This window comes from Leucoraja erinacea, chromosome 4, assembly GCF_028641065.1.
Source record: "Leucoraja erinacea ecotype New England chromosome 4, Leri_hhj_1, whole genome shotgun sequence".
In the NCBI taxonomy this organism is placed as follows: Eukaryota; Metazoa; Chordata; class Chondrichthyes; order Rajiformes; family Rajidae; genus Leucoraja; species Leucoraja erinaceus.
The window spans coordinates 99,869,096-99,882,583 of NC_073380.1; the positions used below are offsets into that span (position 1 = coordinate 99,869,096).

General features: G+C 41.9%; 1 protein-coding gene across 1 annotated transcript in view; it reads right to left on the reverse strand.

The window, feature by feature from the left end:
* Positions 1–13,488, reverse strand: part of LOC129696726 (sperm-associated antigen 1-like) — a 112,657-nt gene that overhangs the window by 63,844 nt on the left and 35,325 nt on the right. Inside the window, 3 exon segments of the mRNA XM_055634861.1 lie at positions 2,995–3,125; positions 10,285–10,390; positions 10,784–10,896. Of these exon segments, the coding sequence (XP_055490836.1) occupies positions 2,995–3,125; positions 10,285–10,390; positions 10,784–10,896 (350 nt within the window).

Here is a 13,488-nt window from a genome sequence, read left to right on the forward strand (position 1 = left end):
ACTTAGACTCTTTAAATGTCTTGACAACAGGTGAGAGATAAAAGATTTACAGGAAACATGCAAAGCAAATTTTTCACACAGAGGGTGGATGGTAAATAGACAATTACAGCATTTAGGATACTTGGATAGTTTCGTGAATGGGAATGGTTACTGGCCAAATGCAGGGAAATGCAAATAGCTCGAGAAGGCATCATGGTCAGCATGATTGAGTTGGGCTGAAGGGCCCGTTTCCAACCTGTGTAATAGTATATAATTCATATAGATTTAAATAATTAAAACATTATAAAAACATTTAATTAAAAAAATATTTCATTGTACAAGCTAAGAGGTCAGATGCAAACTGATTGGTAAGATGGAACGGATGGTGGTTCCCAGAGAACTGCTAGACATTGTGGTGAGCACAATTTGGCCCAATGAGGCATCTTTGTAAGCAAATGTTACTAACACCTGGCAGCTGGGTTCAGGCACATCATTTCACAAATAGCTCAGAATGAAGTCTTTGTCAAAGCAATCCCACCAGGTATAAGTGTCCTGTAAAAGTACATGGTTATTTGACACATAAATTACTGATCTGCACCCAGTTGAAATTATACAACCAAGTGAGGGATAGGGGCCAGGTGCAGGTAAGTGGGGCCAGCTCAGTTAGGCAGTTTGTTTGTCATTGACAAGTGGGGCTGAAGAGCCTACTTCCTGGGATGTCAGGACATTCCTGGGCTGTCAGGATCTTCATATGAAGAAAGACTGGATAGGCTCGGCTTGTACTCGCTAGAATTTAGAAGATTGAGGGGGGATCTTATAGAAACTTACAAAATTCTTAAGGGGTTGGACAGGCTAGATGCAGGAAGATTGTTCCCAATGTTGGGGAAGTCCAGAACAAGGAATCACAGTTTAAGGATAAGGGGGAAGTCTTTTAGGACCGAGATGAGAAAAACATTTTTCACACAGAGTGGTGAATTTCTGGAATTCTCTGCCACAGAAGGTAGTTGAGGCCAGTTCATTGGTTGTATTTAAGAGGGAGTTAGATGTGGCCCTTGTGGCTAAAGGGATCAGGGGGTATGGAGAGAAGGCAGGTACAGGATACTGAGTTGGATGATCAGCCATGTTCATATTGAATGGCGGTGCAGGCTCGAAGGGCCAAATGGCCTACTCCTGCACCTATTTTTTATGTTTCTATGTTTTCCCTACTGTATAGTTTGCCCGTAGATTTCAATGGAAAATGCTTTAACTTTTTAATTTCTAATAACCTAATGACACAATTTAAAATGTTCATGTTCAATTCCCTCCCTGGGCATACGATTGCCTATGAGATCAGATTGAATGCACATTTATTCCAGAGTAGGACCAAGCAGGAATCAAGAACCAGATGAACCAGATGAATACATGATTATGGACCTCATGCAGGAGTCAGAGGTTCAGGTTTTTGAATCATTGGGATCTCCTCTGCACCAATATCACCTTTGACAAGGTCCCACTGTCTGGAAGGATGCATCGCATGGTCCAAGGTGAGCTGGCCAAATGGATTCAAAATGGCTTGCAAGAAGGAGTGAAAAAAAAATATAGCTGTTGAGGGTTGTTTTTCTGATTGGAGATCTGTGTCCAGCGGAGTGCCGCAAGGGTTGGCACCGGTCCGCTACTGTCAATATTGTCAACATTTATTGTCATTTGAACCTCAGTGAGGCTCAAACGAAACTCTGTTTCTACAGCCATACAAACAAAAACGATTCCTACTAGTCACACAACCAATTTAATTCACACAAACATCCATCACAGTGAATCTCCTCCTCACTGTGATGGAAGGCAAAGTATTTTCTCTCCCCTGCTCTCCGTTTTTCTCCCGGTTGAAGGCCCAGGCCGCCGATGATAAGTCCCACGACCATTTTAGGCCGGGCGATGTACGGCCCCCCCTCCAGGTCTAAATGTCACAATGCTGGAGCCCCCGGCGGGCGCTGGAATGTCCCGCAGCCATTAAAGCCGCGCCGGGCGTTGCACGGCCCCACTCCGGGGCGTCCCAACCCCGTGACACTGTTTGTTATATACAATAATGATTTGGATGACAATGCAGTTGTTAGTAAATTTGCAGATGACATCAAAATATGTGCTATAGTAGACAGTGATGATGGTTTTCTAAGTTTACAACAAGATCTACTTCAGTTGGGAGGTATAGATAATGGAATTTAACTCTTGACAAGGGTGAGGTGTTGCACTTTGGTATGTCAAGACTCACACATTTAATGGTCAGCCTTAAGACTGTTGCAGAACAAAGGGATCTAGGAGTACATGTGCACGGTTCCCTAGAGGGGTGAATCAGATGGATATTGTGGTGAAGATGGCATTTGGCAGACTTGCCTTCGTTGGGAGATAGTAATGAGTCCAAATGATGTCACATAATGTTGCAGCTGTAAATGCCATTGGTAAAATTAAACCAAAATTACAGTGTGCCATTCTGTCACCCAGCCATAGGAAGGATGCCATTTAGTTGGAAAGGGTGCTAAAGAGATTCATTAGGATGTTACCTGAACTTGAGTTTAGGAAAAGGTTGGATATGCTGGGACTTTTCTCTTTGGAGGGAAGGAAGTAAGGGATAACCTATTGAGGTGTAGATAAGGAACATGGAGAAGGTGAACCCTCACAGTCTGTTTTGCAGGATAGAGAATTCTAAAACTAGAGGGCATAGGCATAAGATGAGAGGGGAGAGATGTAAGAGAGACCTTAGGGGCAACCTTTTCATTCAGGGAGTTACCTGTATTTGGACTGAGCTGGCCGTGGATGCTGTCAGTTGTCCAAAAAATTGCCCTAAAACGGATGCTGCCCTCAGTATACCAATTACCTGGTGAGGTCAGAGACACTTGCTCTTTGAAGGAAATCAATCTATACAAACAACCCAACTTCTCACTCTCTCTGTTGGCATCAACCTGTCAACATAATAAAGGGACAGAGACCGAATGTCCTTCCAATTTGCTATCAGTTGATGTATTTTCTGTTTGCACTACTCACCTTTCAAATTGCCAGGATCTAATTCCAATACTTTTTCAACATCATTAAGGGCCTTCTGCCATTCCTGAAGCTTAATTTCTGTTTGAGCTCGATTGTTAAATGCAGTGACATTTGGTATCACTGAAATGCTTCTAGATTTATGTGAGGGGGAGGGGGGAATAAATAAAATAATGAATAAGTACACATATCCGAAGGAAGTGGAAAAAAGGTTCTTCTGATATACAATTAGAAATATTGCACACTTAGTGCCAAAACAGCGATTATTTAAATGATTGATTGCCCTCAACAAGCTGATCAAAAAGGCCCAGCAGTGCCTTTACTTCCTGAGGAGGCTCAAGAAAGCTCACCTGTCCCCCCAGATCCTGCCCAACTTTTACCGCTGTACCATCGAAAGCATCCTGACCACCTGTTTCACGGTATGGTACAGCAGTTGCACCGTAGCAGGACAGGAAGGCACTACAACGGGTGGTGAAATCCGCTCGGTACATCATCGGTGCCCCACTCCCTGCCATGGATGCCCTCCACCGAAAACGGTGTCTGAGACGGGCCGGGAAGATCATCAAAGACCCCTCACACCCCAACCATGAACTGTTTGCCCTCCTCCCATCAGGAGCCTCAGGTCTCGTACAAGTAGGATGAGGAACAGCTTCTACAACAACACTATCACATTGCTGAACTCGGAGTCCCGCCGATAGATTTCTCCAGTCTCTCCGTCCACATTGTTTGCTTATTCTGTATTTTTATTTCTATATTGCACTATTACTACGACTGACGCTAAACTGCATTTCGTTGTACCCATACTTGTATTTGTGCAATGACATTAAAGTTGAATTGAATTGAATTGAATTGAATTGTATTTATAAAAGATGCAGTTGAGAGTTTGTTTAATTGCTTGCTAATGTCATATATGCCTATGCAGGTCATGATCTCTGGCAAGTCACACTCTCCACAGATTTTTCTGCTGTTCTTCATTTATGTCCCTCATACTTCACCTCGGAGCCAACAAACCATCCTTGAGGCATAACTACATTTACAAAAACACCTCCCTTCCCACCAAATTTCCTATTACTTAACCTTTCCTCTTCTTCATCCGGTAAAATAAAGCACAATGCTAAAACACTTACACTCCAGAGCACCATAGTATAGCAATGTTACAAGTCTGCAATTTATCCCATCAGATAAAGCATAAAAAGAAGTTTAATTTGACACCTAATTCACTTTCATATCTTCAGTATTAAAAAAAGTTATGGCCATTTTCATTCTCGGAAATTAGCATCTTGTTCCCTATTGCTTTTCCATTGACTTAACACAAAAGCTGTGACCAAGGACAGTTAAAAGCCCCATAACTTTCTTAAAAATTAAGAAAACTGAATGAAATTTTCAGTTATTATAGATTGAAGCATTCTGAAACAAATATGAAACAATCTTACTTGGATGACCTGAAATTAAAGCATATAATTAGTTAGTTACCCAATTGTAGCTAATAACAAAATTCAATTACTAGATCTAAACATCTATCCATTTCTTAAGAAAAGGTTAACATTTTTAAAAAGCCTAAGTGTCCAAATAACCTTCACACAAGAATTCACAATATAACATGATTTTTAAATCTCATTGTCATGAATTTATAGGCTAAATGCAAGGAATTTAGTGTTTAATTCCGGTAAATTAATGGGCATTTATATCATCTTGCGAGTGGGATTTTGTGGAACGCGCTGGTTTGGAACGTTGCGGTTGCAGTGAATTTAAAACCCATATCGGCAGGAAAAATACTGCCGGTTCGTATATTTACATAATGACATTTTCGCAACATGAAATTTTGATTAAAGGTATCCTAAGAAGCAAGATTATATGAAAAAATAAACGGCATACCTTGCCTTGTCCCCTACGTGAGATATGTCCCGTTGTCGGCGTTGACGGCATTTGAAGATGATTTTAATTTTACTCCAACAATTAAATTATCCAGCGCTAATTTTAATAAACTTAATAAAACGGCAGTCGAAGCGATTTTTCTTTAGCAACTAAACAGCCTGACAGAGATCGATTTGAATAGGCTGCAGAACAATCGCATTTTAAACCCGCCCCCCTCTCAAAGGCACCAAAGTCGCGCACACGGGCAGTGGTAGAACTGCAGCGCCGCTGAAGGTACGTTTTGTAACATACCTACATAGTATTATCAACTACAACACAAAGCAAGTGCAATTGTATCATATTTTCACATACTATCTTGTGAGGTCTGAATCATTTGAGGCCAGCGATTTGAATGAATCAGATGACTATATGGCAGGGTTCATATTTTGTTCACTCTATCTTCACAATAATCTCACAGGATAACTAGAAATATAATTTAAGATCATTTTATTAAAAGGCCATAAATAGAAATTAAACAAAAATAAGATTCAGAATATATTCTGATATTTAATAATTTTGTCTATAAAAAATAGGATAGCCAGGTAGATTCTTATCTGCACCGTTAAAGCATACATGGCAGAGCTGCAGGGAATATTTTATTTTAACTCTTACTATAGATAAATAAGTGCATGCAGGGTAGATCCCAAACAATTTGACTTAATTCTATCACAGCAACATGGTTACCTTCCAAATCAACACAGTTTTCATTTTAGGTGTAACTGATTGTTGCTATCAACCTGAGTGCACGATGTTTAAAACTCAGAAGAAAAAATAATCAAGCTGCATTATTCGAAACTAACAGTGGTGGTGAGTCTCTTATCTTCCTGCCTACAAGCAGATACCGCTGGACGGACAGATCCTGTCTAAGAAACAGAAGCTGGAATTGGTCATCCAATCTGCTTTTCTCTCAATTCCCTGAATATTCACAAATCCCAATTCCTTGAATATACACAAATCTAACAGGAGTGTTAAGGGCTTGGAAAATTGTTAAGGACTTGGACACGCTAGAGGCAGGAAACATGTTCCCGATGTTGAGGGGGTCCAGAACCAGCAGCCACAGTTTAAGAATAAGCAGCAAAGGGCCTGTCCCACTTACGCGTCCTTGTCTCACAAATTACGCGACCTCATGGTCGCTTGAGGCGTATGGGCACCGTATGGCCGCGCGGGGCTGGTCCCACTTAGAAGCGCGGAGGGGTATGGAGTTGTGCGGGGCCGGTCCTGACATTGCGGGGGGCTCCGAAATTCTTGCAGTGAACAAAATCTTTGCGTGCCAATGGCCTGTCGCGGAACTGACGGCCAAAGTGGGATAGGCCCAAGAACCTGGCGCGACGCAATGTCTCACCTCCAACAGCAGCAGAAGCAGGCGAGCCGAGCTCGGCCTGGGGCTCACGGCCGTTGGGGTCCGGATCCGCCCCCACTCCTACTCCCAGAGCGGGGCCAAGAAAATTGAAGATAGACACAAAATACAGGAGTAACTCAGCGGAACAGGCAGCATCTCTGGAGAGAAGCAATGGGTGACGTTTCGGGTCAAGACCCTTCTTTTCAGACTGAAATAAGAGTCTCGACACAAAACGTAACCCATTGCTTCTCTCCAGAGGTGCTGCTGGTCCCGCTGAGTTACTCCAGCTTTGTGTCCATCTTCAAATGACGTCACGCGCTCGAGACGGCTGTGCGTACACATGGAATTGCGCCCGACCTTCGCTCGACCGTCTCGGCTCAAGGCGACCACGAGGTCGCGTAATTTGCGTGCCAAGGACATGTGTGGGACAGGCCCTAAGCCATTTAGAACGGAGACGAGGAAACACTTTTTCTCACAGAGAGTGGTGAGTCTGTGGAATTCTCTGCCTCAGAGGGCGGTGGAGGCAGGTTCTCTGGATGCTTTCAAGAGAGAGCTAGATAGAGCTCTTAAAAATAGTGGAGTCAGGGGATATGGGGAGAAGGCAGGAACGGGGTACTGATTGGGGATGATCAGCCATGATCACATTGAATGGTAGTGCTGGCTCGAAGGACCAAATGGCCTACTCCTGCACGTATTGTCTATTGTCTATTCATCTCTGTTTGAATATAGAGTGCCATCCATGGCCGTCTTGAGTAGAATTACAATTCACTAGTTGAAAAGTTTTTTTTGACCTTTAGTTTTAAATAGTGGACCTTATTTTGAAACTGTGACCCCCATTTCAAGACAATCCAGTCAGGGAGTACATCATCCTGCATTAGCCTTTCAAGCCCCACAGCAATTACACGCGTTTCAATGAAATCACCTCTCATTCTTCTAAACAAGAGTATAGACCCAGTGTATTTAATCCCTCCTTATAAAATAAAACTTTCACCCCAGGAATCAATCCAATTAATTTATGTTGTCCTCTCCCTATAATCAGTATATTCTTACTTGGATAGAGAAACAGATATCTACATTATATAATCCAGGAATAGTCTCATCCGAGTACATTGTAATAGGATATATTTAAAACAGTACTCCGATCCTCTTGCATTGAAATTACATGCTAAAAGCTTGCTACGACCACACTTAATTTCAGTGATTCAAAAACGTACTAGAAATTAGGCAGGAGTAGCTAAAAGCTTGAGCTGCAACGCCATTCAATATGATCATGCCTGATCGTCCAACTCAGTATCCCGTACCTGCCTTCTCTCATACCCCCTGATCCCCTTAGCCACAAGGGCCACATCTAACTCCCTCTTAAATATAGCCAATGAACTGGCCTCAACTACCCTCTGTGGCAGAGAGTTCACCAGCATTATTCAATCAAGGCCCTCTCACCAGCATTTTCAAAAAATAGAGCACAGAAAAAAAAGCCCCTTTGGCCAATTTGTCCATGCTGACCAAGGCATCTATCAGAGCTTGTTCCATTTACCTCTATTTGACCCGTATTCTTTCAAACATTTTCTATCCATATACCTGACCAAATTACTTTTAAAGTGTAATTGTGCCCATCTCGACTATTTCCACTGACAGCGTGTCTGAAAAACATGTCCCTCAGGTCCCTTTAAATCTTTCCCTCACAAGTTAACCAAGTTTAGAACTCCCCTACCTTAGGAAAAAGACTGTGCACATTCACCTTATCTATTATCTATGCCCTTCATTATTTTATGTGACTTTCCACTCAAGGAAAAGCAGTTCATCAAATCCACTGTCCTAATAACCAAAGCCTGCCAGTACTGACAACATCCTTGTGAATCTTTCCTGCACCCACTCTAAATTAATTATATTTTACCATCCTATCGAATGGTGACCAGAACTCCACACGATACTCCAAGTGCAGTTTTACTAATGTCTTGTACAATTGCAACATGATGTTCTAACTCTTTTACTCAATGTCCCTCCCAATCGATGAAGGCAGACAACTTCTTCACCAACATGTCTAAACATGTTCTCACTCAGGGAACGATTACTCCATTCCTCAACACTCCCCAGGGCCCTGCCATTCACTTATTTATGTCATGTCCTCTTTTAACGTCCCAAAATATATCACTTTGCACTTACACATGCATTCCATCTGCCATTTCTTTGCCCACCTTCTTGGTTAATTAATGTCCTGTTGTAATCTTAAACACCTTTGTCACTGAGCACTGCACTACCAATGTTGCTGCCATCCACGAACTTACTACTCATGCTACCTACATTCTCATCCAGATTGCTAATCTATATGACAAACAAGAGGGTATCCAGATCTGATCCATGCGACGCACCACAGGTCACATGCCTCCATTCTGAAAAACATCCTGCAACTATCAACCTCGGATTCTTTCCACCAAGCCAATTTTATTTCCAATTGGCTAGCTCACCCTGGATCCCATGTGATCTAACCTTCTGGACAAGCTTACCATGTGAAACACAAGCCACCCTCTAGTCTTCTGGCACCTCACCCGTAGCTAACAAAGATACAAAAATCTCTACCAGGGCCCCAGCACTTTCTTCTTGTTTCGTATAATGTCCTACAATACACTTGGTCATGCCCAGTAGTTTTAACCACCTTTACGTGCCTCAAGATCGTCACCATCTCTTCTTTCATGACGTCAATATGTTTCAAGACCTCATTGTACTCTTTTGTGAACTCACAAGCTTCCAAACCTTCTCCTCAATAATCAAATAGTAGATCACTCTCGTGCTGGTCAAGTAGCATTTATTCAGGATTAATTCAAAGCAAAAATATGTGTGTTTCTACCAAAGTAGACAATCTTACATTTGTCTATTGTTTTTAACCAGAGTTTTGGAGTGTGGAATGGAATGGAAATGGAATGGGATGCTATTTATTGTCATTCAAACCTAGGTTTGAACAAAATTACATTTACTACAGTTTCTTACATTACAAAAAAACCCAAGACCACACTTAACACAGTTTACATAAACATCCATAACAGTGAGTCTCCAACACCTCTTCACTGTGATGGAAGGCAAAGTCTTATCTCTTCCCTTTGTTCTTCTCCCGCGGTCCAACTGCAGCATCGAGGCAAACTGGGGCTCCGATATTAAAGCCCCCCGCTTGATAAGATGGTAAGTCCCGTGGCCATTTAGCTACACGCCGGGTGATGTTAGGCCCCAGCTCCCTGTCCTTTAAACCCTGCGGATCAAGCAGGCCAACCAGCGGTCCAGCAGTCCAACTGCAGCATCTAGGCTAACTGGGGCTCCGATGTTAGAGCCCCCAGCGACGATGGTAAGTCCCCATGGCCACTAAACCGCACCGGGCGATGTTAGGCCACGCTCCGTGTCCTTTCAACCCTGCTATTCCAGCGGGAGAAGCTGCCGTTGCGGGAGGGAGGTCCGAAAAGCCGTCTCCCACCAGGGACCTGCGAGCTCTCGATGTTCCTGTCCACCAGGCCTGCAGCTGGAGCTTCCGAAGCTCCAAAGTCGGGTCGCAGCCAAGCGCACCACCACAGCTCTTCCCGCTCCGAAGTCGGCCAGCTCCGTGATGTCAGGTCCGCAGGCTCCGCGACTGGAGCCCTCAGGTTAGTCCCGGATGGAGGCCGCCGCCGGCTCCTCGATGTTAGGCCCACCGACACCGGAGACCCGACAGGGAAAATGTCGGGTCCCCGTACAGGGAAGAGATTATACGGTTTCCCCCACATCCCCCCTCCACCCCCCACATATACACAGCTAAAAAATAATAAAAACTAAGCTCAAAACATACATTTAACAAGACAAAAATTAAAAAAAGACGAACGACTGTAGTCGAGCCGCTGCCGTTAGGCGCCGCCACCAACTTAACATTACTTCCGTTATATTACACGCATTTGTATTGTTAAATTAAATATGCTTGTCCACCTGTTGTCAAGTAAACATCCCAACTGTGCTTGAGGTGCATGATATTAATACACATAATATATATATATTTTTTTTTAATTAAGCATATATGAAAGTACCTGGTGTAATAAAGCAAAGCTTCTTTGAGGTCCCCAGCGCGGAAAGCTTCATTACCTTTATCCTTTTCTCGATTAGCTAAAACCTCTTTTTCTTGGTCAGTCATGCCTGAGGAAATGAAGTTATATTCAAACGTCTAACTGCATGAGGATGGGTAGGGTGAAGTTATCATGGCAATGAAAACATTAAGAATAAGATATGTTTCATAAATTTTGAGCCATGTCTTTATGGCATTTGTTTTACAAGTTCCTAATGGCAATACTCGTATTTAAAAAAACATGAGCTAACATAAAGTCAGATTATCTGTCTTTAGGTGGTTCTGATGCTCTTTCACACCTACAATGTAGATACAAATCCTGATTACGTTCTTAGTCTTAGTTTCTAATTCTGGACTGTTGCTCAAACCTTTTCCAAGATGAGGGGCAAAAACAAGACACAAGACATTTAACGAAGTAGCCATGCATGCAAGTATATGACTTTCTCTGATCAAACAATAATTACCTGTTGCGTCAATTTTCATCCCAATTCCAGAAATGGAATCGTTGATAATAGTTTTAGATTTAATTTCTTGCTTGCCTTCATCAATTTTGGCACATTCGTGTTCCACATCAAATCTAGCATCAAAATTCAGAACATGAACTTTAACTTGAGACAAATCATATTATTCCTCAAAAACAAAAAAGATGCATGCAAATTTGAATCAATTAACACACATTTAAGTTTGAATCAATAACACACATGGATTCCAGATCTGTAACTTGCAATAATATTTTCTCACTCATTTGATTACTGTGCCTTATTTCAAAACAGATGTAATGTGACAAAACTAATGTTTTTCTACACATAGCATTTGAACTAAGAACATAAATATAAGTAAATTAGTATAGGGAAGATTCAAACAAGGTGACATGACTTGAGAATTAAGGGACAGAAGTTTAGGGGAACTTCTTTACTCAGAGAGTGGTGGCTGTGTGGAATGAGCTTCCAGTGAAGGTGGTGGAGGCAGGTTCGTTTTTATCATTTAAAAATAAATTGGACAGTTATATGGACGGGAAAGGAATGGAGGGTTATGGTCTGAACGCAGGTGTATGGGACTAGGGGAGAATACGTGTTCGGTACGGACTAGAAGGGTCGAGATGGCCTGTTTCCGTGCTGTAATTGTTATATGATTATATGGTTATGATATGACAGCCATTACAGTTACACAGAGACATAGTTACCGGTTGACCTGAATATTGTAAGGTACGTGATGTTTAGGAAGGACAAGAAGCTAAGAAAAGTTGGAAGAGTGGCAATGCTAATAAATGAAAGTGGATGACCTCAGGTTAGGAAACCACGATATGGAAGCAGTTGAGGTGAATGTTGGAAATAATAATGGCAAGAAGTCTCTTGTAGTGCAAGTTTCCCAAAAGCAACCGCTCAATACGAAATACTAGCTTAAAAAAAAAGTGATTATCGGAGCTTGTCAGAAAGGTACAGGGATATTGAGTCTGAAGAAGGGTCTCGACCCAAAACGTCACCAATTCCTTCTCTCCAGAGATGCTGCCTGCCCCGCTGAGCTCCTCCAGCATTTTGTGTCTATCTTAAGTACAAGGATAATATGGCCAATTTTATTCCATATACCGACAGGAAAAATAAGATGGACAAATCCAGCCTAGGTGTCCATGACTCATATTTTAAACTTACATTATGGAAACTATCTGGGCACGAAAGCAGAGCAAAGTAATCTAGCAAATTCAGCTGAGGGGATCAATCATGAAGCATTGACAAATCTATCAAAACACAGAGGATATATTTCAATGAGAAAGACATGTTCTAAGGAAGGACCCAGAGGTCAAGTAAAAAAAGATAAAGTTTGCTTCAAGAAAAAGTATATACTGGTGCAAAGTCAGGTTAGAAGATTGTACAAAATATAACAAACAGCAAAGACTGAGACTACAAGATTAACCATTAAGAAATAAATTGACTTCCTATGCTTACAAGATCTATCAAGTAGTATGCCACAGGAAGTGGTGCTGGGACTTCAACATTTTACAATGATTTGAATGAAGGCACCAAGGGTCATGGTGGCTAAATTTGGTGATGACATAAAGACAAGTAGGAAAGTAAATTGTGAAGAATTGTAATGAAGCTACAATAAAGATAGATCTGGCAAATAAATGTACATGATTCCTAAATGGCTAATGTGCAGGTTCTGCAAATAATTAAGGTCTTATTGTTTAGTATTAGAGCAATTGAATACAAAACATTGAGGTCATGCTTCAGAGGATACAAGTGTAGCCTGTCTCATAGTTCCAACTTCCCCACAAGCGAGCATGGTTGAGCCCACATCTATTGTGTACACGGTTCTTATTAAAATAAAGATTTAAGGGCATGGGAAGCAGTTCAGAGAAGGGTTATCAGTCTGATACCAGTGATGGGCAGCTCATCTTGTCAGAAAATATCAGGCAGTGTAGATTTGTATCCTCTGGAGTTTGGAAGAGTGAAAGGCAATTTAATTAAAAGATATAAGATCCGAAGGGGAGGATAGGCAGAGAATATTCCCTTTTGCAGAATAATCTAGCACAAGGGGTTATTGTGCAAAAATAAGGCAACATTCGATGTAAAGCAGATGAAGTGAAATTTCTTTCAGAGTAGGCAGTGTTTGGAACTGGCAAAATAAGTCTTTGAATATCTAACCTTCTGAGGTGGCTGAATTCTTGGTAAAGGAGGTAGTGTAAGAAAAGGCAGAGTTGAGATTACAGTCAGATCAGTCATGATTATTTTTACCTGCTCATACAGACTTGTGGCGTGGTTTTTAATTTAACATTTACCCTACAAAATGTTATCCTTTGCTCAATTTGTTGTTATTCTGACCAGAAGGCCCTACAGAGAGTGGTGAGGACAGCTGAGAAGATCACCAGATCACCCCAACCAGCAATCCAGGACCTATACCCTTCTCGCTGTCACAAGAGAGCAAGCAATATTATCAAAGACACCACTCACCCAGCACACAAACTGTTCACCCTCCTACCTTTCGGTAAGCGCTACCGCAGCATGCGGAGCAAAACCACCAGATTCAAAAACAGCTTTTTTCCCTCAGGCCATCAGACTACTCAACACACTTAAGAAAATTCCATGAACAGTACCCAAACAAAGACAACAAACTGTGAAAATAACTTTGGCTCAATGTCTCCAGTACGGAATTTGCACTTTTTCTATATTGC